At 36.3% G+C, this 27,949-nt stretch overlaps 2 protein-coding genes across 3 annotated transcripts; one reads left to right on the top strand and one right to left on the bottom strand.

Annotated features, from left to right (window-relative positions):
• Positions 1 to 10,328: 10,328 nt before the first annotated feature.
• LOC113349097 lies at positions 10,329 to 15,679 on the top strand. 2 transcript variants are annotated; one of them, XM_026593014.1, is made up of 6 exons: positions 10,329 to 10,605; positions 10,985 to 11,256; positions 11,352 to 12,003; positions 12,249 to 12,448; positions 12,777 to 13,021; positions 13,665 to 15,679. In XM_026593014.1, the coding sequence occupies exons 2-6, from the start codon at positions 10,985 to 10,987 to the stop codon at positions 15,518 to 15,520; spliced, it is 3,225 nt and encodes a 1,074-aa protein (XP_026448799.1). In that variant the 5' UTR covers positions 10,329 to 10,605; the 3' UTR covers positions 15,521 to 15,679. The 2 variants fall into 2 exon arrangements, with proteins under 2 accessions (XP_026448799.1, XP_026448800.1); XM_026593015.1 differs by lacking the exons at positions 10,329 to 10,605; positions 10,985 to 11,256 and having other exon boundaries at positions 11,599 to 11,759; positions 11,921 to 12,003.
• A 183-nt stretch (positions 15,680 to 15,862) lies between these two features.
• On the bottom strand, positions 15,863 to 18,022 carry LOC113349098 (protein CURVATURE THYLAKOID 1C, chloroplastic-like). Its single transcript, XM_026593016.1, has 7 exons — positions 17,882 to 18,022; positions 17,599 to 17,711; positions 17,126 to 17,214; positions 16,949 to 17,035; positions 16,480 to 16,542; positions 16,354 to 16,391; positions 15,863 to 16,183 (listed from the first exon to the last, which is right to left on the bottom strand). The coding sequence occupies exons 2-7, from the start codon at positions 17,702 to 17,704 to the stop codon at positions 16,129 to 16,131; spliced, it is 438 nt and encodes a 145-aa protein (XP_026448801.1). The 5' UTR covers positions 17,705 to 17,711; positions 17,882 to 18,022; the 3' UTR covers positions 15,863 to 16,128.
• Between the last annotated feature and the right edge of the window lie 9,927 nt (positions 18,023 to 27,949).

The raw sequence follows: 27,949 nt of genomic DNA, 5'->3' as shown, positions 1-27,949 counted from the left end.
TAAAAATTTAGTCAAGCAAGATGTTGACTTATTTTTCTTCAGGAGATAATCAAAGAGAATAATGTACTGAGAGACTTCTTCTTCGACACTTTGTCCTTCTTCCGAGTCACTTTCATCAGAAAGATCATTTAACTGTTCATTAAGACTAGCTTCCCAGTTAAATGTGAATTTAGAAGAAGATGCAGAAATTGCATTCTCAGTGGAGCCAAGACAAATAACCAAGTTGGAATGTCCATGAATTGGTGGCGTAAGTTCAGAGATCTTTTTATCCATATCATATCGCTACAAACACAGACTTATGAGGTCTTTAATGTGTTTGCCTGCTCTGATACCAATTGAAAATGCGGGGGTCTAACAACCACACCTAACAATTCGTCTGGAAATCTGAGAGGACTTACTCCAATACACTTTATTGAGAATCAACTAGACAGTCAGACTCAATCTATATTAAAGTATATCAAAGAGTTTAATATCTCTAACTCTTAATTCAATCCGCAATCAGCAAATAGAAATCTGTGATCCTGATTGAATATAAGAGGAATTACTTGAACGGTACCAAAGACCAATGTTCAAGTGTCAATCAAAGTAAATCAACAACCAAAGGTTGGATATTCTAATTGATTGATTTTAATGCACAACCTGTGATATTTCAATTATATAACAAAATATAAGGCGGAAAAGAAATAACACAGACATCAGAATTTTGTTAACGAGGAAACCGCAAATGCAGAAAAACCCCGGGACCTAGTCTAGATCGAACACCACACTGTATTAAGCCGCTACAGACACTAGCCTACTACCAATTAACTTCGGACTGGACTGTAGTTGGACCCTAATCAATCTCATACTCATTCAAGGTACAGTTGCGCTCCTTATGTCTCTGATCCCAACAGGATACTATGCACTTGATCCCTTAGATGATCTCACCCATAACTAAGAGTTGCTATGACCCAAAGTCGAAGACTTGATAGACAAATATGTCTCACACAAAAAAGTATATAGAATTGAATAAATCTATCTCCCACAGAAATACCCAAGAGTTTTTGTTCCGTCTTTTGATAAATCAAGGTGAACAGGAACCAATTGATAACCCGGACTTATATTCCCGAAGAACAGCCTAGAATTATCAATCACCTCACAATAAACTTAATCTACTAGCGAAAAAAGTTATTGCGGAATCACAAACGATGAGACGAAGTTTGTTTGCGATTACTTTTCTATCTTGCCTATCGGAGATGTAAAATCGCAAGCCAATTATTCCAATTGCACTCAACATGATAGAACAACAAGATCAGATCACGCAACTACAAAGAATAGTTAGGTCTGGCTTCACAATCCCAATGAAGTCTTCAAGTAGTTAACCTACAGGGTCTCGAGAAGAAACCTAAGGTTAAAGGAGAATCGACTCTAGTTATGCAACTAGTAACACACATGAGGTGTGGGGATTAGGTTTCCCAGTTGCTAGAGTTATCCTTTATATAGTATTCAAATCAGGGTTTTCAACCCAAGTTACCTTGGTAACAAAGCATTCAATATTCACCGTTAGATGAAAAACCTGATTCAACCAAGCTAATATCTTTCAACCGTTAGATCGAACTTAGCTTGTTACACACAAATGAAATGTACCCTCATTTAGGTTTTGTTGATGGTGGATTTTCAGCAAGGGCTAAAATCGTAAAATCATGATACTGCATGTTTTTGACCCGACTTCAGGAACGCATACGACGATTCGTGTTTTACGATCCGTGAACCGTTTCACGATTTCTGATTGAGTGCCTCTCAGAGCCACGATGAATATGATTCTCGAAAGGCCTCTCACTTGCTGAGCGTTCGATGTTACGCATTTCATTGTGCCTCTCTATATAGAAGAAAGATTGGGCGGTCCTCCATACATAATTGTTTGTTGAGAGGGCAAAACGCCTTCAGGACGTCGGCAACACTCTTTGTTCCCTAAATACATAGAGAGACTTTCCTCTACATAGAAGAATGATTGGGCGGTCCTCCTACATAATTGTTTGTTGAGAGGGCAAAACGCCTTCAGGACGTCGACGACACTCGCTGTTCCCTGGCTATGTAGAGAGACCATGTATAGATTCAGGCGGCTCTCCTACATAATTATTTTTTGAGCGGGCTAAACTCCTTCAGGACAACAATGTTGCACGTTGTTCCCTGACTATACACCTTTATGATGCTTCACTATGTCATATCTCGATTCTACAATAGACTAATTCTATCATGACATTCGCCACTGAATTCCTAGAAAATAATCTATTATATCTCATTACTCTATTCCATGAATCCCCGGCTGACTTCATGGATTAGTAATAGATAACCAATTCATCTCGTTGCCCCGTTCCCTGAATTCCCTGGCTGGATTCATGGACTGGTAATAGATGCACAATTCATGATTATTGCTCCATTTCATTAATCATTCTCCGCAGAATTTCATGAATCAGTAATAATTAATCAACAATCGGGCATCTGACTATCACTGAGTAAGCCCAATAAAATGGTGCAAGTGTACTCAACAATGATGCACGAAAAAGCACCCAAATGCACGAACGAGCATTCGAAAATAGGGACAAACGAGGAATCCTACACAAACAGGAGAGATAAAATAATAATATTAAAATAACAAAGAGGCGCCCAGGGACCGGGCCCACCGGCCGGCCATCCATGCCCTAGCCGTGGCTGGTCCCCATGCCTCTTCCATTATTTTTTCCTTATTTTATTATTTTCATGAACTCATGAAAACTCCTTCATCCTAACAACTTTCGTTGTTTGAGCAAAACTCACGGTTTCTCCATATTTTCACGGTTTCATGAGAAATAAAAATAAAAATAGGGAAAGGTATCGTGGGACCGGGTAACCTAGCCGGCCGGCCATGCCCTGACCGGTCCCACACCTTTCAATCCCTTGTCTTTCATAGTTATTATTTCCTTAATATCATGAAACTCCTCCGTTTGAGCAAAAATCATGGTTTCTCCATGATTTCATGGTTTCATGAGAAATAATAATAAAAAATAGGGAAAGGTGTCGCGGGACCGGGCAACCTAGACGTCCGGCCATGCCCTAGCCGTGTCCGGTCCTACAACTTACAATCCCTAGTCTTTCATAATTATTATTTCCCTCATCTCATGAAACTCCCCCGATTTAGCAAAAATCATGGTTTCTTCATATTTTCTCAAATATTGCTCAAACCATGAAAAAGCCAAAAAGTCAAATGGTCACATCACCGACTAGGCTATTCACGAAAATATCAAAATATTATTATTATTTTTATATTCTCAAAATACTGGTCAAACGAGCAAAGTTCTACTTGCTCATTCGAGCAAAATCAAGAATTTCAGTCAAAGATCAAACTCTTCTGAAAATGCAAAATATTGCTCAATCGCACACCAGAAAATATCAAAACTCTCAGGGTTGAGACACGGACGTTATGATAACACGAACATGATTCCTTGACCAACCAAGACCGGCCCTAAGGCTTGCAAGGAGCCGGTCCCACACATTCTTATGATTTTGACTTAATTTGCTCAATTGCTCATATTGGGTCCAAACTCTTTTCAACCAACTTGGAGTTTGCTCAAACGACCATCAGCTGGTCCCACGACCACCAAGGGCCGGTCTCATGCCCTCTTGGTCGGTCCCTCACTTTTCCATAATTAGGTTTTATCACCTAATGCGCAATCGAGCACTATTTCAATAAACGATGAAACCAACATTTAATAATCATTCTTTCACCAACCAGTCAACTAAAGACCCTGATACACGCTCACTCGGGCACTTGGAGGCACATGGACGTCCATCATCCCATGTGATCGGTCCCTCCCTCACTCATGACCTATTTTCATCAATTCATCAATTAACGAACAATTGATCAAAAATTAGGGTTTCGAACAAACGCTCCACAAATCATCATTCTGAGCAAGTTCAAACACTAACGAATTTATTTTGATTCAGCAATCAACATCTGGATTAATCATATAATATTTTGTAATCTACCAATATTCCAATTAATGTTTTATTGGGTCACGTTACCAATAAATAATTCGTCGAATTGAGCAATACTTGCTCAATTGCTCGAATATTGATCCAACTATCAATATTCAGTAATTTATCGATGCTTAGTTGCTCGAATTTACAATATTTGCTCAGACGAGCAATATCTAAGAACGTCTAACATGTTCAACCCATGAATCATTGAGCATTCGATCACTCATTCTCGATTCAACAAAACTTAGACTTACTGTCTAATAGTCAACGACTGACTAATCAAATACACGTCTGCCTCGCAGACTCCATGTTCGTGAGACTTCAATCACGTCACATGGGGGGATACCAATTAGGTTTTTGGTCCGGTGGCCTACGGCACGTGTGTTCATCCACGATGAGAAATGTGTGTAAGTCGTGCAAACCGTTGAAGGAGTCAGCAAAGTAGTGGGTGCACGATCAGTCAAGTCTCCACACGACAAGGAACTGATTTTACCACGATCTCCCACTTTCCCACTCTTTCATTCCAGAAACCGTCACACTTACTGAGATCAACGTGTTCACTATTCTGAAAATATAAATAAGTCCCTGGATCCATGATTGAAACAAGAGAATTTTTCGAGTCATCACTCTCAGAAATTCCATCAATTGACCAGAACTTACTTTGAACTCAACAGTTCACAGAAAACTTGCAGAAACCTTCAACACGTCCACAATCCTTGATCATCATTGATCCCACACAATTCTCAGCTTCCCTCATATAGATCAACCCATATCCCTCTTTGTGATTGACTCTGGAACGACCATTGACTTGGTTTAGGCCGGAGTCATACAGATTGATCTCTCGAATCTAAGCACCCCCTTTGCAGTGCATATATGTGAGGCTGAACAGTTTGCTCGGTTGAGGAATCTCGACAACACGTCCGTCTCTTCAATTCCCTAAAAAACCAGCAAATCGTTTTCTCCATCTACAAGTTTATGTAACCGCAACTAAACCTGTACACCATGTTGGTTCACAAATAGTTAACCGAAGTTAGCCATATGATTACTCTCATATCAACCTTATTCATCTCAACCATAACTAGTTCAAATGACTCAAATGAAACTAGTTAAAGAGTTGTTCAATTGTTTAGAAAACACAATTGAAATCAAATCGGTTTGATTCACTTGAATCAATAATGAACATTATAGCCAAGGTTTTGAATTCCTTATGATTTAAATGTTTAAGTTCATGGAATTGACCGATTTGAAAAAGTAACCAGCTTAAGTATGCGTACGGGTATGCGTACTTAAGCAACCGGATTTTGAGTTTGTTAAGTTTCCAAACTCAGCAGAAATTTTCGTTTCAGAAACTTCCGCCAGTATGCGTACGGATATGCATACTTAAGGTGACTAGTTATGAGTTTTGCCAAAACCAAACTCAGCAGAAATTTTCGGTTCGAGAACTTCCGCCACTATGCGTACAGGTACGCATACTTAACCTGGCTCCTTCACCAATTCCGTATACACACATATGCATACTCTTGGATCCCGGTTTATGGACTTATACACTAATGTGCGAACACACTATATATGCTTATATCCAAAGATGGTTACATCATCAAGTCTTTATTTCAATCATTGAAACATTCTTCTATAATGTCAATAGCCGTTTTCACACACTATTAGCATCAAAGCAATTTTCAAGATATTGAAATAATCATTATTGAAACCTTCCAAGTCTTACACCAAATGATTGTATCACACAAACCATGTAAGATGTTACTCGGCAATTTTCTAATGATATAAGATGAATTTGGTCGAAGCGAAAGCTTACCAAAACATATTTCGAGAAATATGTAAGCGAGGTATACTCAGCTCGAAATCTCAAATGTGTATAGAGAAGACTATATCGTAACATGACTTATGTCTCAATATAGGAGATAGTAGAAGTAGACTTTCCAAGTGATATATAAGTTCAAGTCTCCACATACCTTTTGTCGAAGAAGTTCAACGAGCTCCCCTTATTAGTTCTTCGTCTTCAAGAGATGAACGTCGAGAGATTTAAGCTCAACTATACTATCTATGTCCTAGTTCGAGACATCTACAAATAGGATAGAAATCAAGTCTTATAGTTTTGATCACTAACATTGACAAACATGCTTGAGATAGCAATTGCTTGCGAGTTCGACCGAGCAATGCTCTAACAGCTACATTCCAGTCCCAAGTTAACTTGTAGTAGGCTAGTGTCTATAGCGACTTAATACAACATGGTGTTCAAATCTGGAGTAGGTCCCGGAGTTTTTCTGCATTTGCGGTTTCCTCGTTAACAAAACTTCTGGTGTCTGTGTTATTTATTTTCCGCATTATATTCATTTATATAATTGAAATATCACAGGTTGTGTGTAGTTCAATCAATTGGTAAAACCGACCTTTATTGTTGGATAGTAATTGATTGTCCTTGGGCATTGATCTTTGGTACCGTCCAAGTTATTTCTCATATCAATCGGGCTCAAAGATTTTTATCTGTTCGATTGCAGATTGTATTGAGAAATTGAGATATAACTTTTTGGTATATTTCTTGATTGAGCTCGCTTTATAAGCTGGTGCTCTCGAAATTATATTGGATTTAGTCCATACAGATTGCCGAACGAATTATTGGATGTGGTTGTTATACCCCAACTTTTTCAACTCTAGCCGCAACTAAAGAAGTGTCAGGATTAAGATTCTAGTTGGCAAGAATTATTCTACTTTTATTGATGAATAAGGCTTTGTAGCTTACAAATAAATTTTGATTCTTGAACTAGTTTTCATGTTTACGAATTGCTTTGTGATCAAGCAAGCTAAAACTTCTCCATATAGATTATTCATGTAAGCATGTGATAGGTTTGGTTTGAATCACAAAGAAGATGTGTACAACTGTAAGTATACTTTATGCACCAACTGGTTTTCCAAGAATAACAATTATGTAGTTCTGGAACCAACAAACTCAAAGTTACAAGACTAGGATATCAGTTCGTGAACTGTCCAGAACAGTTTGGGAACAAATGGTCGTCTCTTAACTCATTAGTATTTTTTTTTTTGACAAGTTCGTGAACTGTCCAAAACAATGTGTACTTGAATATAAAATGTGTACATGAAATTCTAAAAATCAACTAGTTCGAGAACTGCGTAAATCAGTTCGTGTAATATTGAAAAAAAATAGTATCTAGGATTATCTCAAAATTAACCAGTTCGTGAACTGAGCAAATCAGTTTGTTTACATGTGGGATTTAATTATCAAGTATATATTTTTATAAGTTCAAGTTCGGGAACTGGTAAAACAATTTATGAACATAAGAACTAACTTGAATACTTCTTATTGCTTGAACTCTTCTTCACAATGTTCATCATAATACTAGAATCATACTACATGTATCGGAATATAAAATGGTAAAGAATATGAGTAAATAGGTTAGTCAGTGTTCAAATACCTTTATTGATGAAGTTTTTGTTGACGCTGATGTTCTTCCATCATTAAGGTAGATTGGTGAATTCTGATACTTAACTACCATGTTATATTCCAAGTCCGAGACTGACTCTAGTAGACTATAAATCAAGATATAATTTTGATCAACAAAATATGACAATAAGCTTGATATACCAAAACTTGTGAGTTTGATCAAATGATGCTCTAACACCATTATCACTTCTGCAGCAAAGAGAGACGTTGAAAAGATGGCAAACACATGGCTGGTCTATCACGAATTCCGTCACAACTCGAGGTGCACCACAAACGACTGCCGACATCTGAAAAACTTGGTGCAAAACCTAGTGGATGAAGGAGAGATGCAACAATACATATTACATAGTGACGTTGTAAGCATGATCGTAAAAAGAAGCGAAGTATTGATAGATTTGTCTCAGCCAATTGTCCAATGGTTGCACACATGAGCATGAATACAAGAAAACATCTATGAAAACACCAGCAGAGCAACGAGAGAATTCAGGAAGCCTTCCTTGCCGATTGTATTCCAAAAAGATTATTACGACGATACAGACTACCCTTGATCCTTTAATATTAACCCTAACAATCAACGATTAGGAAATCAAAAGAATATTAGTTGATGCATTAAGCTCAGTATATTTATTACTCTACAGTATGTACTTATGCAAGAAAATGCATTGTTACGACCTCCAACAGCTAAAAAACAAGGTTTTTAACTTTGGTAGAGAGAAGATGGAGCCCCTAAGACTAATCCCCCTAAACGTTAAAGTCGGACCAACAACGATGCTAAACGAAGCTCACAATAATCCATGCGAGTGCTACCTACTGAGCAATCCTCAGAGGAAATACACAGGATGGAGCCAAAATTTCAAACATAAAGCGGAGCGGTAGAGCTAAAGGGATATCAAAAGATTGCGAGGACATGCAATTCTGAATAAAACCCAAGTTGTGTTATGTTCGCTCGGATGCAGAGGGGCATCCGAAGACGCGGATGACGTACCAGGCAAAAAGACACATCACGAAAAGCGAAATGCCCTAAGTTGCTTGGGTATGAATTTAGATCGATACGGTGTTGAATCGAGAATGTCAAGCCATGAACCAAACATCATAAATCGTCCCACAATGACGAAGAAAAATTGACCCAAACGACAAAGAAAATATATTGAAATACACCAAAAATAAAATAAAAACATCTTACTTGAGTAATTATTATCTAAAATATATATATATATATATATCCTTGCTCAGAACTTGAGTAAGAAAGATCTGACAACTTTTATGATAAATAAGAGAAGAAAACAAAGAGAAAAGAGAGGGAGTTATATGTACACAAAGGTACTACTAGTGTATCAGACTCTATTACAAAATTTGTTAGAAATCAATTTTTTAAAATGTAAAGTGGATAAATGACGACCTAACTGGATTCAAGTCCTGGTACGCTGATCCAGTTATAAGATATAGCAAGTCAGTCTATTTAAAAAGATTATCTTTTCTATTAAGTAACTGTAGTTCTGGTTAAACCATCCTGTTAAACTACTCAAGACGGCTCTCACACATGTAGTTTGTCTCACTTCCCTAAGGAAAACAGGAGGCCCCATTCATGGGCTTGGTTGTGAGTGAATATTTTTGGGAATGTTTAGAATTTTTGATTAAATAAAAAGGAAAAATAAAAACACTCCACTCCATAACTCATGAGGTGTGTACAAATTTGATTTTGAGGGATCAAGTCAAACAAGCATGATGGTTCAATCTCCAACTGCGAACATGTAAACCCATTTTAGTTGGAATGCAAGTAATATTTGCCCCTTGCTCTGTTGACTGGGTAGGGATACAGTGGGTACGCTTATTTTAATGGCCATGAATACGTAAAATCATTATTGTGGTAATCGCACTCCGTGTACCAAAATGAACCCAGTGCGAAAAGCGTCAAAAACTGTCATTCTGCTTGTGTATCCTGCACAACTTGTATCTTAGCCAGGATAAAATGAATGAGCAAGTAATACTTGCCCCTTGCTCTGTTGACCGGGTAGGGATACAACGGGTACGCTTACTTTAATGGCCGTGAATATGTAAAATCATTATTGTGGTAATCCCACTCCCTGTACCAAAATGAACCCAGTACGAAAAGCGTAAAAAACTGTCATTCTGCTTGTGTATCCTGCACAGCATGTACCTTAGCTAGGATAAAATGAATGGGTTGTGTCGAGGCTGACAGGCCGACGTAAATTCTGTCATATCCTCATGAAATAAAACCCATAGATATCCTGCTTGAGGCGATACTGTCCCTGATGAGTGTTGCCGAACCGAACAAAGCGAGGCATACCGACCCCATGGTCTATCTTGGATCACATTTCTAGCCTACCCCAACAAGCTTGGGATGCAACCGCTAGGAATTACTACTGCTTTAAAGCAGAAACCTGGTCGCTGCTGTTAGCCACAAGAACCGCAGCAGATAGACCATGGATGAAAGTAATTTTCGAGACGGATTCTGAAACTCTTTTGCACTTTGTCACCTCCCCTACAACACCACCTTGGTATTTAAAGAGAATGATAAAGGAAATCAAGCACCATTTTAATCAGATACCACACAGACCCATCAACCACAACTACAGAGAAGGAAACCAAGCGGCGGATGGCCTTGCTAATCACGCAGCAGATGGAAGCCAAACGAGAAATCTTGGAACCAAAATTTGGAAACATATACAATCCCAAATTTCATTAAGCAAATTCTACTTAGCGACTCCATGGATACTAAATACCCTCGTGTAATTTTCTCCCAACTTTGTTATTAATTACATGCTTCAAAAAAAAAAAAAAAAAAAACAAGCTTGGGACAAAAAAGCTTTGTTTTGGGTTTTAGGGATTTTTTGATTTTTCTCGAAGAAAAAGAAAAAAGAAAACTAAAAATCAGGGCATGGTAGTCAATTTACCTTTATTTGGTTTGTGAGATTGTGCAACACCGAAAGCATTCAAAGGAATGAGTCGAATGACCCTTCTTCAAAATTGTGTCATCCATTCCTATTTTGCCCTAGTTTCTTCTGATAAAAGTTAGGGCAAGGAAATTTTTCTGCTACTCTCTCCTCTGTTCTTCTTCAACCTCCAATTTGTTGGCGTTGCTTCTTCGTTCAATCAACCAAACCTAAAAGGTACTTTGATTCTCTCCCATTTCTTTTCTATTTTTAATGTCTAATAAGATTAAAAATGTAAAACTTTCCATTACGACTGAAAGGTATTTGAATTAATGTCTATTAGGTTTTTCATGTACTCTGCTTTCAATCTCGTTTAAGGTGCATAAATGTGGAAGCTTGGGTTTTTCAGTCTTCTTATTTGAGGGTTAAAACACACACCCAACTTTCGTATTCCATCATTTTGTGAAGTTCACTGTTTGCTGTAGTGAATAGTAAAGGAAAGTTTGAATTTTTATAGAGTAATAGTTGATTCCCTGACTGGGAAAGTTTGAATTTTTTTTAGTAGGCTAGGGTTTTGTGTATTAAGAAAGTGGGTGCTTCTCCTGTGTCATTCCAGATGCTGAGGTGGGATGAGATATTCTCTCTTCCGGTACAGAGTCCTCCAACATTGGAATTCTCTGCTGCTGATCTCGTCTGGTCTAAAGTGGTAGGTTGGCGTGACAAGATTGATAGAGTTGCTCGAATTCCCTATCCAAGGGTTGGTGACTTTGTGAGAGGTGAATCGGCAAATGAAGAATGCCCCACCAGATTTCATGTCGAGGCAAGGAGAAAAAGACCTCCGGAGATGCATTGCAAACAGAAAGTTGATGGCATTCTCGAATATATTCTGTAAGACCTGATTGTTAGTTTCTATTATGAATGCTCCTCTTATCAACTCTTGTAGTTAGTTCTATCAGTTGGGTGATCCAAGTTGAATGTATCAGGTATTGGTGCTCCTTTGGTCCGGACGATCACAGGAAAGGAGGGATTGTACGACCTAGCAGGAGTACTTACGTTCCGAAAAAGAAATCTGCTGGCAGACCAAATACAAAGAGAGGATGTGTTTGTCATTTTATTGTGAAGCGCTTAATTGCAGACCCATCAATCGCGCTTATCATTTATAATCAGGATAAGCATGTTGACAAGAGTGAGCAACCTTGCCATGGTCCACAAGATCAGAAATCTGTTGGAACTAGGGCAGCATTCGCTCCTTATATCTCAGATGATTTTCGTCTACGAGTTTTATCGCTGCTTCATGTTGGAGTTTCAGTGGAAACAATAATGCAAAGACACAATGAATTTGTTGAGAAGCAAGGAGGCCCTCTAAACCGTGATGACCTTCTCACACACAGGTATGTACGGAGATTAGAGAGGTCTATCCGTCGTTCCAACTACGAATTGGATGAAGATGACATGGTTAGCATCGGCATGTGGGTTGAAAGCCACCAGAGTCATGTTTTCTTTTACGAAGATTTTACTGATGAAGACCCTTTCGTTCTTGGCATCCAAACAGAATGGCAGTTGCAGCAAATGATTCGGTTTGGCAATAACAGCCTCGTGGTATCTGATTCGAGATTTGGAATGAATAAATTGAAGGTTCATTTCTTTTTCTTTCTATATGCTAATTGCGATCTTCTTACATGTGATTTTACGCCTACCAAATAGTTGCATGGATACTAATGGTTAACGAAGGCAGGCCAAAAAGCTTAGGTTGTAATTACAGATTAGAAAATTGGTGTTAACTTGGGCTTGCTGGACGATGATACAAATCATCTGTTCGTCGGTTCCACAAAGATTTCTTGAACTTTTTTACTTATTCTGTTTTTTTTTTCTTCTTCCAGTATCCCGTTCTCAGTCTCTTGGTGTTTGACTCGGAAAACAAAGCTATTCCAGTTGCTTGGATTCTTACTTCACGGTTTGGAAATGAGAGCACCCACAAGTGGGTTAGGGCTCTTTATAAGAAAGTCCATTCAAAAGATCCTACATGGAAGTTGGGTGGGTTTGTGGTGGATGATCCTTCTGCAGATGTTCATGCCATCAGGTCTTGACCTTTACACTTGAGTGAGATGATTTTCATCCCCACATTTTGTTTTTGCTGCAAACTATGTCTGTTAAATCGTGTATGCTGTACCAATATACCCCAGGTTATAAAGCATGCCTTTTACTGACATTTTAAAATTTGAAAATCAACTAAAACTGTGGTTTTGTTATTCAAGAGATGATTCCCCATCAAGGTAGTTAATTTGAGGAGAATGAGTGTCGTGGTGAGAATACCTCGTTATCATAGAAGGACCTAGAGACTAGAGTTGTATGTTTAATGTATATTTTTTTCTCTCTTTTGCTTGCTAATGTGTAACTGACTTACGCAGGGAAGTATTTCGTTGTTCTATATTGATATGCTTTTGGCGGGTTCGTCATGCTTGGCACAAACACCTAGTGAAGAAATGTCCAGAAACTGAGATGCGCTGTGAGATGTTTAAACGCCTTGGTCAGGCAGTATATAGTGTCTGTCAAGGATATGGTGATCTGAATTTGTTTAAGGACTTCATGGAAGATTTTGTCGACTGCCCAGATTTCTTAGAGTACTACAAGGCAAACTGGCTTCCAAGAATAGGTTCGACCTCTTTTTCTAATAAACTATTGTTTTGTGCTTTATGTGATGCCATCATCTTCTCACACTGAATAAATTTCAAACTTTCCCATTGCATGCTTGATTCCAAAAAGCAGTTCAATGTTTTTCTTGATATATATATATATGTTTCTATGAGGTTTGTGGCTCTTTGTGAAAGTACTCGGTTTCATTGGTTGTTTTGGACTTTCAGTCATTAACAAATCAGGTTAGCCAGAAACCATACCAAATCCAAATAGATCCTGAGTCGATGCAAATACGTATACCAAATCCAAATGGATTTTTGTCAAATACGCCTCACTTTAGATGTGATTGGATGCCACAGGAGTACCTATTTTTAATGTTTGGTTTGTTCTCTGTTAGATTGCATCTCTATCATTATTCTGGAATATTGGACATAGAGATTCCAATATCTAAATGGTTGAGAAACTTTTCAGACTGTAGTACGCTGTCATGACCGTAGAAATTATCATATCAATAAGACCCTGTTATTATTGGTGCTCACTGATAGTTGTTGTAAATTTTTGTTACAAATTGTGAAAATGGCTACTGAAGTTTAACCACTTTAAAGGTGTTTATATGTATCTATGCTTACATGGAGATAATAATTATTTATCCTTTCGCTCAGGATTGTGGATAAGTGCACTGAAAAATTTGCCGCTTGCCAGCCAGGAGACTTGTGCAGCTTTGGAGTGTTACCATCACCAACTGAAGCTCAGGTTGTTAAATGAGAAGGATCCGAAAGTTTACCAACGCACCGATTGGCTTGTTGAGAAGCTGAGTACTAAAGTGCATTCTTATTTCTGGCTTGATGGGTATAAAGGAAAAGAAGATTTTGCACGATACAGGAAAGACGAGTGGATGAGTGGTTTGACATCATGGCGCCGAGCATTGCAGATACCTGACGCTGATGTTACTTTTGAAGGTGGATATGCAAAAGTAATAAGCCAGCATGATCAAGAGAAGGCTCATTTTGTTTGGAACCCAGGTTGTGAATTTGCAATGTGTGACTGCAACTGGTCTAGAATGGGTAATCTTTGCAAGCACGTAATAAAGGTGAGTAAAATCTGTCGAAGTAAGGGGTCTGCCAAAATGTCTATCAGCCTTTATAAGTATAGGCAGACTCTGATAAATATGCTGCATTGTCCACCGCATGATTCTTTGATTCGGGATCACGCGATTTCTCTAGCTGTTTGCGTCCAAATGCAACTAAATTCATTAATTGGTCCAGAGAGTTGCCGAAGTGAGGTTCATTCTGTTGAGAAGCGAAGTACTGGCACTGGTCCATCCAATTCTAGAATTGAAGAAGGGAATCTAAGAAATGACGCCGCTGAGTCTACTAGTGAGATGCAGATTGATCACTTGGAAAGTGAAAATGGTGTTTGTGGTGAAGTTGAAGGTGAACTAATAGGTTCCAGTGAGATGGATGTTGATCAATTACATAGTAATTACGATAGGGTAATTGTAACTAGCAATGTGCAATCTGAAAATATATTATCTTCTGTTGGAATCAATTCTAGTGTTGGGAGTGAGTCACAAGGTTATGTTGCAGGTAATACTTCTGGTGAGAAGATAAGTGATCAAGTTGCTAGTGAAACTGTGGTCTGTGTTGAGGTTGTGGAGAAAGCAGCTGGTACCATTGAGATTGATGATGGTACATCACCGTCAGTAAAGCTAGATCCTCATCAGATTCAATCTTCTGGTGATAACTTAGTAGTCGAGAAAGACATGAATTCGAATGTTGCAGAACTTGGCAAGAGAAAGAGAACTAGAGGTAGTACCTCAAGGATGAGTTTACGGGTCATAGAAGCTGTCAAGAATGTGGTTCATTCTATTGAGAAGCGAAGTACTGGCAGGGGTTCATCCAATTCTAGAGTTGAAAAAGGGAATCAACTAAATGACCTTGGTGATTCTACTAGTGAGATGCAGACTGATCGCTTGGTGAGTGAAAATGGCGCTTGTGGTGAACTAGGTTCCAATGAGATGGATGTCGATCAGTTACATAGTAGCAACGGTGGAGTAGTTGTAACTAAAAATGTGCAATCTGAGAGTATATTATCTTCTGTTGGAACTGATTCTAGTGTTGGGGGCGAGTCACAAGGTTATGTTGCGGGTGATACTTCTGGTGAACAAGTTGCTAGTGAAAATGTCGTATGTGTTTGTGTTGAGGCTGTGGAGAAAGCAACTGGTCCCATTGAGATTGATGATGATACATCACCGTCAGTAAAGCTAGATCCTCATCAGATTCATGTTTCTGGTGGTAACTCATTAGTCGAGGAAGACATGAATTCTAATGATGCAGAACTTGGCAAGAGAGAAAGAACTAGAGGTACTACCTCAAGGACGAGTTTACGGGTCAGAGAAGCTGTCAGCAATACGGTTGAAGCTGTCAAGACTCGTAGCATGATTAAGTACAGCCGGACCCGTTCTTCTACTGTGCGTGTTGTGGATAGTGGAATGGCTGGTGAAAAGGGTGTTGGTTGATGTGAATAATCTACTAGTTATTTTTTTCATCTTCCGAGTAGTATTTTACTATTTTAGATAAAATGCAAGATTTTTTTGGTACATACTCATTTTTGTAAAAATAGTTTGACCCATTAATAATGTAAATGTGACTGATCCCAATTCCCACAAATTTAGAAATGGATGATAGCAGACCATGGTTTTCCTGAGTGACCTGCAGACTTATTTGTCAGATGCATGGCACAGGCGCAGCTACCTCCTCTAATTAGATGAATTGAGCCCTCTTCCATTTATCAGGTGCCGGTGGCACCATCATATTTCTGGACGATTGTTGCTATCATTTGAAAGCAAGCAGTCAGGACATTCATAAGCCCTCCAGTAAGCATCACTTCATGCAATCACTATTCACAAGAAGCTGCTTTACTAAGACCTGGTATAGGCAATATTATAAACAAAATAATACAACTGATGACATGCAGCGTTGAACAGAAGCTCTCTTTATGCTTATCACATTAGCATGGCCAATAACAGTAACATGATACAGAAAGAAACCGGGCACTAAACTCATTGGGAAGCATCAGTCATTCTCTTCAATATTTTCATGTAGCTGGCTTAACTGTTGCACATTGTCACTGCCCTAACACTTCTAAAATTGATTTTTTGACGATTTGTGAAAGCTCTTCCCTGTAAGAGAACAAACACCAAGCACATTTATCCGTGTCAGATGTGAATCATTTTGAATGACTGATTCTAATGCAAACTTCATACTGCAAATTCTTCTATTTTAAGTTGTAACAACAATAACCATTGGATTACAAAGACGAGTTAAAGAAATCAATTGTATAGTTCCTCACCTGTCAGGCTTGAACAAGAGATATCGATAGGTGAACCACTGAAACAGACAGAAAAAGATGAAACAGCTTTACATGAGAAAATGGACAATTCAGAAAAACAGTATTAACATAACTAAACTATTTTACCCAAGAAAATAATATCCCGATGAATTCCAGTGTACTTGGGAGAATAGGAATCTTGTCAACGGCCTACACAGGAAACCCCAAAGAGAAATAAATCGTCAGAAACTGAATTTGTGAGTGCTTTGCTCAAAGTACGAGAGTTAGACACAAGAACTTGTCCACGTATATACAATTATGTCAGCCCAAATTATACCATGATAGTGAAATTTAATCTCAACAATTCCACCAAAATGCGAAAAACAAAGTCTACCAATTTTACTGTCCATCAAGAAAATTACAGTGGAATAACAGATTCCGATATTCAACTGATGACATGAAAGGATACGCAAAAGCAAAGCCACAAAGAATCATTCCATTGTGATTATCCATTGTCTTCCTACTCTAATTGTATCTCCACACTTTTTACTCTAGTTAAGCAATTTTTTTCGACCATCATTCAGAACAAAACATGTAAGGCGGTAAGGGTAATTACCGAGACAACATTAGCTGATGCCCATAAACCTACAACTCCTGCAAATCCCAAACCAACAATAGCAATTCGATCTTCTGAGTTGATCCACTGATATTGACAAGGTACAGAACGAGTTAAAGCTGTTCATTACTTAGTAAATAAAAGTGAGCATAGTAAAGAATATCGCATATAACTTACAGCATTTTGTACAAATTCTACAATACTCGGGGAGGAATCAGAGCTTTCCCGTGTAGCCTTAACAACAAATGCAATAGATCTTCGTTTTCCTGGTATGCGAAAAAACAATCAACACTGAAGAACCATACATTGTAATTTAACCAATATTGGTGACATCTTTAGCCGACAACCGGTATAATTCAAACCCATTTTAGTTGCTTAAACTGCATATGAGATACTAAACCAAGAACATTAAATTTGCTAAAGAAAAACTAGATGCACTTCATAAAACAAACTGTTTTCTAGACACTAAACAACCTTTGCAATTGTGATCGATATCCGTTAACGGGTAGTTCTATATCTAATGGGAGTAGAACAGAAATCATACACAACAGAATCCACAAAGAAACCAGTGAAAAGCCTGAAATTTGTACTAGTACTGTACAATGAATAGTAAATTCAAGAAACTGGTGAATTTCAAAAGAAAAGTGTACCTCCAGTAGCAGAAACTTGTACTTGTTGAAGTGGTCTGAAAAGGGTTTTTCTTCCTTGGAGGATCAGTGAGGGAGTTGGGGTTGTAATAGAAGTAATTGAAGCCATTTTTCACCTGAAAAATTAGAAAATAAAAATTAAAGTTTTTTTATTTTTTGATTTTTCCATATCATCCGAAATAAATTGGAAATAATTGAATTGTCTGATTATGCATTTGAGAATAATATTTTTATGGAAATGATTACAGAATTATTTGAAGTGGGAGCTGAAAATTGGAAAGCTTACCTCTTGGTTGCTGCAGAGAGAGAGAGAGTCGTTTACTTTAGTATCCACAGAAATTATTTGGTAAGAAGATTAGCCGTCCGTTGGTTGCCAATTTGGCCCTTGTACTTTGCAGCCCGTGATCCTTAGGCTTACTCTAGTGGGAATGTAAGATTCAACATCCCGTGAGAGAAGTGTCGGTTATGTGTCGCGACTCTCGCGATTTGCTTGAATTCAGCGAGCGTGAGATGGAATCAACACCGGGACGTCATTAGTGTTGGCGTCCCAAAAAAGCACCAGACGTCTAAAGAAATAGCGTCTTGGAAATACTTTATGGAAATTTAAACATCAGGATCATATAAATCGTTGATTTCACAGTCTCATTGGTGATCTAATGGTTGATACATCAGCCGTCATTTCAGACGACGTCTGATGCCATTTCAAATGGCGTCTTTTTTTTTGAATCTTGAATTTCCACTACGCTTGAGCTTTGAATTTTGATGACGTGTGTAACCCAAGAATGTTGAATCTTGGGTCACCATTAGAGCCAGCCTTATGGTTATATCTGTTGTCTCGGTCTATTTGTGTGAACTCAAAACGCCGATTTACAGTGTGTTTGGATACCAAAAGATGAAGTATTTTGCTTTACAAAAAGTTAATTTTTATGCTTCTAAAAGTTATTCTGAAACGTGTATCCAAAATAATTTCTGACTTTTTTTTTCTTCCGGAAATCAAAAAGTAACTTTTGGATGGGTATCCGAACAACTTAATTTTTTTAGTTATGCAGTGTGTGACCGATTCATGTTCCCCAGAACGAGTTGACTACGATAATAAAAACACTTTTCTCAAGCCTCTGCACAAATTTGATTTTGTAAGGCCTACTCCTATGCACATGACATATCAAGTGGTTTGCCACTTTTGCATCCATTATGGATATGGCAAAGTTTCAAATGGAAGTGTCAAATATACCACTTAGGCATACACAATAGGATCTCTAGCGATAGAGACTTCATCGCTCGTTGGTCTTAATAACGCTTGATGGTCATTATAACCCCAACGATGGTCTTTCCTTCGCTCGCTGCTGTGAACATCGCTCAGTTATTTTCATCCAATGGACAGGAATTCTCACACGTATAAATACTCAACTTCAAATTCATTTCAACTTACAGTAGAATTTCTTAAACTCACACATCTTCCATACTTCTCATCACCCTTCCAATTTTTCAAAATACGAACATGGCTGAGTTCTTAGAAAACCAGCATACTGCCGAAAATCAAATAAGAAGGCGGAGTCCAAAATTTACTATTGCGGAATATGAATGTATTTGCAGGAACTATGTTTTTTTTGATCAACGTCTTATTGCTGGTGCTGCACTCCAAGCCATGTTTGGGAAAAAATATTTGTTAAATTTCAAGATGAAACAATGAACCTCTACAATCACGATGTGAACGCGTTGAGTTGTCGCTTCAACGTGATCAATGGGGAAGTTAATTCGTATTTTGTTTTAGTAATGCAAGCGGGTCGAAATATGAGGAGTGGTGAAATCATGATTGACCTTGAAAAAAGTGTTGGGCGGAGTGACGCCGCATCAACGGAAAAGACTTCCAATATGGAAGTTTTTTTTTGAGATCTTAAGAAGGTTTCCCAATTATAATCCACATTTATGTTTTTGAATTTCTTACTTGTCAACTTAAGCATAAATGTAAGTTTTAATATTTTTTTTTATTTTGTTAATTTAAATCAAAATGTAATTCTAATTAGAATGTGAGTTTAAATTAAGAAATACAAGCTTAACTTTTAATAATACTTCTTGAATTGATCCAACAAGCTTAAATTTCAACAGCACAAGTCAAAATCTCAAATTCATAAAAAGTGCGTTTTTTTGATATAAATTCGAGTTATTCATTAATAGTCATTCATCCAAAGTAGTCACAGGTGTCTCGCCCTTTACAGGTGAGTGGGTTCGCTCTTTCGTCCTAGAGCAAGCCATTTCCAAAGCAATTACGCGTAAACGTTCTAAATACTTGGATGAATGTACTTCAAACGGGTATGGTTTGGGCGTTTTAGCTTTCACTACTTTGGGAGAGCTTGGTGAGGAAATGATTTGTTTTTTAAGCGTTTAAAGAACTGTTTAGTTAGTAACAAGGTTTGAAAAACACCCGTTTTTACCGAAAAACGACCGTTATAACGGTCACACCCATATACCGTGACCGTGAGGGTCCCCGAATCCCGTGCCTTTATAATGCCGATAAATAGGAAATAACGACAGTTTTTTAGTACCGTTTTTCAGTTTTCATACACGTTATAACCGTTTTTCTAAAATTAGTTTGAATGTTTTTTTCTTCTAAATAACATTTTAACTTGCGTTTTTTAGAACTGTTTTCCCGTTATCACGCACGTTATAACCGTGTAAATAACTTTCTTACCATTTTTTTTGAGTTTTTTTTTCCTCTGAATTGAAAGATGAAAACTTCGAATTAATTTTTTTTAAATGATACAAGGAAAGTAACTACAGGATTAAAAACTTCAAATTTAAAAAACATCGGATTGTTAAACTAATATTCATCATTTAAAAAGCTACACGAACCAACCACGATCACCACCTTTTTTTGATTTATTCATGTATTCTTCATTTTCTCGACGGTTCCTTTCCACATCGTAGTCATCGTTGTGGGGGTTTTGGCTATCTTCGTTTGCATAAGTATCATCATCATAATAACCGTCATTATCGTTATCATAACCTCCTTCAGTATCATCATTATTGTTACCTACTTCATTATTGTTATCAATATTAGAATTATATCCTTCGTTCATATGTTGAACACCATGGTCAGAGCGATCGCAAGTGTAACGAGAATCATATGTTGGATTCACATTCTCATAGCCTTGTGTATTGTCTCCAAATGAAAGATTACCAAAGTCATAAACAAAGTAACTCACCAGTAACCTTTCGTATGGGATTTGAACTTCAGGATCATGCCAGTTGTATGGTAGAGGGACATGCTCTGGATTATTAACGACCTCCTCTTCCAGCATATTTAACCACTGTTCTTATTGAGGTAAAACCGGTGTTTCATCTTCCCCCGCTATCCAGTCAAGCATATTGTCATCCTTCAGTAGACTATGAACGTCGTGAACATCAATGTTATGTCGTCTTGCTTTACTTTTAATTCTTTGTTGCCCAAACTTCAAATTGTACTGGACATACACCAGATCATTTATTCTCGATGAAAGTAAACAATTGCGTAGTTTGGTATGGATTCTTTCAAACACACTCCAATTTCTCTCTGATCTAGACGATGTATTTGTTTGACTTAATATCTTTATTGCAATCTTTTGGAGGGATGGATACCCAACACCATAAGATAACCACCAACTTACAGGATCACCATGTTGAGCTGCAATACGTGCTGATGGTGATGCAAATTAACCTTGCATCATTCGAATTCTTCCCGCCTACAAAGAAAAGTAAAATTGTTATTATAAATTCAAATTACTTAATTAAACTACAAATTCAAATTACTATAAATTTTTGCCTCCCAAAATTGGATCATTTAAAATTTCTAAGTGAACCAAGTCCACTTATTTGTTAAAGGTTAAAACATGAAATGGGATAAAAACTATAAATGCATCATCATCCAATGGCAGTGGGGTACATGTCTTGGGAGTCTTGGATGTGATGATATGACCAGAAGTGGAATTTTAGATCGACTTTATTAATGGGTTGATGACTCTACCTGACTGACCATATGCACATGCCTAGTTTACTCTATTTTAAGCATTCACTGATTGAGTTTTAGAAATTAGTACCCTATCTATTGACGAGTTAAAAGTTAAATTCTGCAATTTAATAAAGGGACAAGTCTACTTAAATAGGTTATGCATTCTTTTAAATTGGATAATTATAGCCGACAAAATTTTAATGGCTATACCGTACGAATTTTATCAAACTTTCGTAATTTGTATAGTTAAAAGTATTTTAAAACACCTACGTAAAGAATATGAACATGACTATCGAATTATACATATTTCTTATATTAACAATAATCAATTAAAATGGTAGTTTAGTGATATAGATCATCTATTAGTGGGACAAAATTTAAAAATGAATGGTCACAACGTTTTTTAGGCACGTTATAATGTTTTCACGCACGTTGTAACCGTTGCATAGGAAATTCAGATCTCAACTTTTTTTAATTTTCTATTTAACCGTTATAACGCCCGTTTTTATGAAAAAGCGTACAAAAAAACTCGTTTTTTGCCCAGAACGTTCTCACACCCATCAAAACCCTTTGTAACTGTCACGCCTAGTGCCCATGACCTGAGCCGTGACCTGTTTTTCAAACATTGGTTAGTAATGATGCTTGGTTGCGGCTTAGGCAGGTTTATTTTTCATAGGTTGGGGGTTGCTATTCAAAAAGGTGTTGGTGCCCAGCTTGTCGCTCGGTTACCAACCAAAGGTTTGTATGATTCATGATTTATTGTTTTCTTTAAAGGAGTAATATCATTATTTTTAAATTAAAAAAAATTAAAAAAAAAAAAAAATAATTTAAAAATAAAAAACTTGAAAAATCTTCTCATATTGTTTTCCTTCTTTACTGCACATAACTTCCAATCAATGCGCTCATGAACGGAGTGTCCTTTGTTTTTGTGACTAGTACTCTTCTTCACTTTCGAATTTTCTTTGCCTTGATTTTCCTTGCCTTGAACTCTTCTTTGCCTTTTTGTGGATGCAGGTTTGGGCTGGTTAATATTCAAAAATCGAAGACTTCTTTACTTTTTGCCTATTTATTTATAAGTATGACATATCTTTTTAACAACAACTTCAAGTACTACTCCAAAAAATCAAGTTGGGTTGCCGAATCAAGCTGGGTATGAAATTCTGCCATTTGAGAAAATTTGAGAGATTAAGAAAGAGAGAAATAGAGAAAAAAATTTAGTAAAAATTTAGGTGTAAATTTTTAGTTTGAAAATTACATATTTATAGGTGATAAAGAACTAGCAGCTGACGCTAGACATTTCATCGAGCGATATTGTTTTCATATCTAGCGATAAAGTCTTTATCGCTGACATTATAGTCAATTTTGACCACTAGAGACACCATAGCTCTACTGTTTTCCCGTAGTGGTGCGACTGGTTTTCCATGCCATATGGTATGGCAAATATTTTTTTTTTTGACATGGGGCATAGGAATAGGACTAAGAGCGCCACAATTATATGCAGTGGTGGCATTGATACACTACAATCTTATATATACCATTTATATGCATAAACGTTTGGAAGTCAATCAATCACAGTATTAACATTTTGATAAAAGATTGGGCGCATATACCCAATTATCTCAAGCTTCATACATATATGCACTTAGTGACATCGTTAGAGATCTTATCCAATGTTTTTCTTAGTTTTTTATTTATTTTAATTTAATGTCTCAAAGGAGTTCGGAATACTCTTTAAACTCAGTTAGAATTACAATCATGTGGCACTAATTTTTGAAGAATGGTTGATTTAAGAGAAAAGTTGGGAATCATGAAAATTGGTTAAATATGACTTTTGTGTAATGGAGTATCTGGAAAGATAAATGTGATTATACTTTTAGAAGGAGAAACCTGATCCCAAGGAAACGTTTATGAAAAATCTAACTTTTCTATCTACTTGGTAAAGGCTGAAAAACGCACTAATTTATGCATTACTGTTAACTGTGAGCAAAGTAGATTTCCTACAACTCCTCAATGAAAACCTCCGATACATCATTTTATAACTTTGAAATATTATGATGCATCGTATGATATAAACAATGTCTATACGTGCATGATTTTAATTTTTCCTGATTTTACAATAAAATGGTGGGGACGCAGTGCAAAAAGTCTTGATAAGATCCGAGCAAGTTGAATATCTTGTATTTTTGGAAGTAGTCAGGGTGATGCCAAAAGTTATAAATGACTCGTATCACTATAAATACTGATCTCAAAAACATATAATTGTTTGGGAAAATAAAGATATTCTGATTGAGGTTAAAAACATGTAAAAAACTATCTTAATAGGCAGCGAAGTCTTATTGATAGAGTTTGTAATAAGGTATATGACATTCAACAAAAAATTAGCATTACTAACATCTCGTTCAAAGTCCACCTAGTCTCATCGAGAGTCAACTTTTTTAGACGATGATAACATTTTGAGTTTATGGAATAGTTGTATAGGAAGTAGTAACCAACTAATGAGAAGTCAACTACTATAATCAAACTCATGTAATCACAATCGTCGAATTATTATTAGTTGTATTGGTAATCTTGAATCCATCTCAACTGCATTGTAGATATCTTCACATCCAGGTATTGTTGTAAAAGTTCCGCGCGTGTAACAAAATTGTGTTTTGGTTTTCTCGAATCTAATGCAGTGATATTATTCAGTTAAAAAGCATACAACGAATGAATCCTTGACTATATAATTTACTTATATAACGTAAATTAACTTTACCTTTAGCATACAAGAATAGTATGCTCGAAAACTTATCTTTTTAGCATTATCGGTAAAAATGGTCAAATCCTCACTAAAGCTTGCATAAGGATGTACTAAAGGATATTGCAATGGATCATAAAAACATGTTGTGTCAGGAATATGCAGAAGTTTCCTAGAGTTTGTTTAATAAATATGTCCGTGGGTAGCACTTCACTTGGATCTTCTCCTGCAACCAATCCAGTCCCCACGTGTGGTGATGTTGGCATGTTATACAATCGACGGTATTTTGGTTTATCTTTTGTGCGTACACAAACATATTGTAAGTTAGTACCTTGTGAAACCGATTGAATAACACGTACATAAAGGATGCATCCGTCCAACATCCTTTCAAGATAGAAAAAACTTGTTTGTTAAGTAGTTTTTCTGTTTCAACAAGTTGGTTGATCTTTTATGTTGTTTATCTTTACAACAAGTTGTTGTTCCTTTAATCTATTTAGCAATTCACGTTCAGTATCGTAAATATATAGCTGAATGAACTTTGGTATTACTTGGTTCTGGAGTGAGGCTACCAATTCTATAATACATAGTGTATTGAGCATGATATATGTACAATTTTTTTTCCTCTTGTGTTCCAAGTCATATTGGAGATCGATCCTTCATTTTTCTTGGTTCCATATCATCTTGGAGAGTAATCCCTTAACTCAGTAAACTTGATATATTAGAAATTGGATTTAACTGTTTGAGATGTAAGCCTTCTTCACCCACTACCTCTATCAAGTTTTTTTTTCCAAGTTTTTGTTTTGAAAATCATATTATGGGTTGAATATTTTTTCTTTAGAAGCATGAGTTGATAATTATTGAGTAAAGAATGATGGATTTATCTTGATTTTTTTTCTTTTTTTTCCCTTATATATTTAATGAGTAATTTCACTTCATTATTCCAACTTTTTTTTTTAATACTAATAGTGATTGTATTCTGTCAAATCTATAAACTTTATTTGATCATGATCGAATGTTCTTTTTCTTTTTAGTGTCTTGTTCACTCATAAAATTATCCTAAATTTCTTTCAGATTTTATATGGCAGAAGACAGTAGAAACATGTTAGTAGGAGGGACGCTTCAAAAAAAAACAAACCTTAGTAGGAGGGAGTTATAAATCGATAATAATAGAAGACTTACCCAGTCGTTTGGACAAGTTTTATGAACATTGGGAATGTAATAATTACAACTTGTGGGGAGATTCAAATGTTCTTATTATTCAAACTCCTCCATCTTATAAAAATATAAGGGCATTGAAATCATCAATTTTAAGTGACTGGATGTTGGGGTTGGAACTTCCAGGAATTATGTTCATCTTCACGAAGACACATATCCACCGCTTGTGTAGTTATTAAATGGTTGTAGCAGATGGTGGGATTGGACAAATGGATACAATATTCAAGGAAATATGTGAACAACTAACTTGTGAAATCACTATTTATGTCAGTCAAATTCCAATAGTGAGTGCCTTCGATACATGGTTTCAGGAAAGGATTCCCTTAAATTTTCATTTTACTATTGTAACAAATGGATTTGCTGAATCATTTGTAGTGAAAAAAAGTATGATCTTGATAATAAACAACAATATGCATATCTAAATTATACTGTGCTGGATGAGTGGACGGTAAAAAGTCTTAGGGAAATTATGGTCCAAAATGAGTTTTCTCCTCATTGGATGTTAACACAAGAGAATATGCATTATATACAAAATCCGAAGGCGCTGCTTATAAAATTCAAGCATGAGGGGCTGAATATTTGCCTCCGACTTCGGACTATCGGTTAAAAGTAACAACAAATAATTAATTTTTAAATTTGAGGATGTGGTTATATGCACTATTAGCTCGCCATACAACGACTATTTCTCTTACGTTGCTAGAATATTTCTTATTAAACCCTCTATCCCGTAGAGTAGGACATCCATGGTACTTTTTGCGGCGCAAAAAACTAGTCATTGAAACTATCAAGTTAGGAAGAAAGCTAACATGATAGGATGTACTTAACACTTGCACACCTTATTTACTATAATACTTGACGAAATCAGTCGGGATGGGTGTTGGGATTGATTTCAATGAATCCAACATTAACTTAGATGTCGAGAATGACATACATGTAGAATCAGGGATTGACTTTCAATTTTATATTTTCATTTTAACATTAGAATTATGAACTCTTATGCTTATTGCTTTCTAATTGTCAATCTATTCATGGAAATAATACTAAAATAAGAGGACATATTTTGTTACTCGAAGGTTTCAAAATTTTCAAGGGGGTTTCTGATATTATTAATAACCATTTAAAGAGAACATCACTGTATTAAGAATATGAGTACCATCTCGATCGTTGGCATGGGAGTATGAAACTTGTTTTACGCTATTTTATTTTTAATTACAAAAATCAATTGTAAATATGGTGCAATAAAAAAAATTAACAATACAACAACATCGAACCAAAATTAAAAATAAAATAAAATTAAATAGAGTTATTTCATCTACTTGCTTTAGGGTTAATGGAAGTTTAGAAAATTGGGGGAAAAGAAGGGGAACGAAAAGAAAGAGGTTTTTTTTGAAGATTTAAAATAACACAAATATCTTTAATTTACTTATTTTTCGTTTTCAATGTACAAAGAGAGAAAAAAAGATTCAAATGTTTAAGTTTAGAATAATAAACTAAAAAGAAAAACCAGGAATTTGAAAATCATCCTAATACATTTGGACCAATAATATTTTCAAAAACATTTATATGATTCAAACACACCTCAATTAATTAATATTTTACCATTAAAAATACATCTCCCATGCATATGACCTTTGAAGATAATTGTGAGCTTGCAAGCAACAAAACACAAATGTTGATTAGGATGTGTTTTTAAGACATTGATGTTTTTAACTATACGTATTAGTAAGTTAATGGTTCAGTAAACTATGGTTTAAGAAAGCCAAAATGCCGGAACTCTTATACTTATTTCTTTCGGATTGTATAGGCCACTTTATTCAAATAAAAAACACTAGAAGAAAACACATGTTTGGATAATTGAGAGTTTCATAATTTTGTAAGGGGTTTTATCGACTTACATTCGCCTTCGCACATGTACATAACTAACATTAAATCATATAAACATTGTGGTGCTAAATTGTTACCTTATGAGGCCAACGAGTTTTGTTGTTTGAATGAAAAAGTTAAATTACTAGATTTTCTTGTACGTCCAAAACTCATTGAACTATATAATATGCACAATTAGAAGATATAGCTTAGTTTAGGCACCATATTCACTCATATAATCATGATTTTTCCTTCACGTCCTTTGCATTGGGGTACATATCGATGAAATCTTGGCTAACTGTAACAAAATAATGTATATTTATGCTCAAGGTACCATGTATCATGGAATTGGTAGCCTCGTTCCAGAACCAAATAATAGACCAAGATTCTTTCGGGTGTACATTTACGACATCGACCATGAATTGATGAATCGATTGATTTCGCATTAATTGTTCAGTAATTCCTTGTACAACTGAATTTCATTACATGTACGTGTATTTATGGTGGAACATAGTACTAGTATAATGCATGAATTACAGTATTACAACTATGTT

Source organism: Papaver somniferum, chromosome 2, assembly GCF_003573695.1.
Source record: "Papaver somniferum cultivar HN1 chromosome 2, ASM357369v1, whole genome shotgun sequence".
In the NCBI taxonomy this organism is placed as follows: Eukaryota; Viridiplantae; Streptophyta; class Magnoliopsida; order Ranunculales; family Papaveraceae; genus Papaver; species Papaver somniferum.
This window is presented reverse-complemented; position numbering and strand designations above follow the sequence as displayed.

Excerpts from the sequence above, each read along its gene's own strand:
- LOC113349097 (XM_026593014.1), top strand. The coding sequence starts at position 10,985 with ATGCTGAGGTGGGATGAGATATTCTCTCTTCCGGTACAGAGTCCTCCA. Across the intron at positions 11,257-11,351 it reads GGCATTCTCGAATATATTCT|GTATTGGTGCTCCTTTGGTC; the intron begins GTAAGACCTGAT and ends TGAATGTATCAG. Across the intron at positions 13,022-13,664 it reads AAACTGGCTTCCAAGAATAG|GATTGTGGATAAGTGCACTG; the intron begins GTTCGACCTCTT and ends CCTTTCGCTCAG.
- LOC113349098 (XM_026593016.1), bottom strand. The coding sequence starts at position 17,704 with ATGGCTTCAATTACTTCTATTACAACCCCAACTCCCTCACTGATCCTC. Across the intron at positions 17,215-17,598 it reads ACAAGTTTCTGCTACTGGAG|GAAAACGAAGATCTATTGCA; the intron begins GTACACTTTTCT and ends TTCGCATACCAG. Across the intron at positions 16,184-16,353 it reads CTCTTGTTCAAGCCTGACAG|GGAAGAGCTTTCACAAATCG; the intron begins GTGAGGAACTAT and ends GTTCTCTTACAG.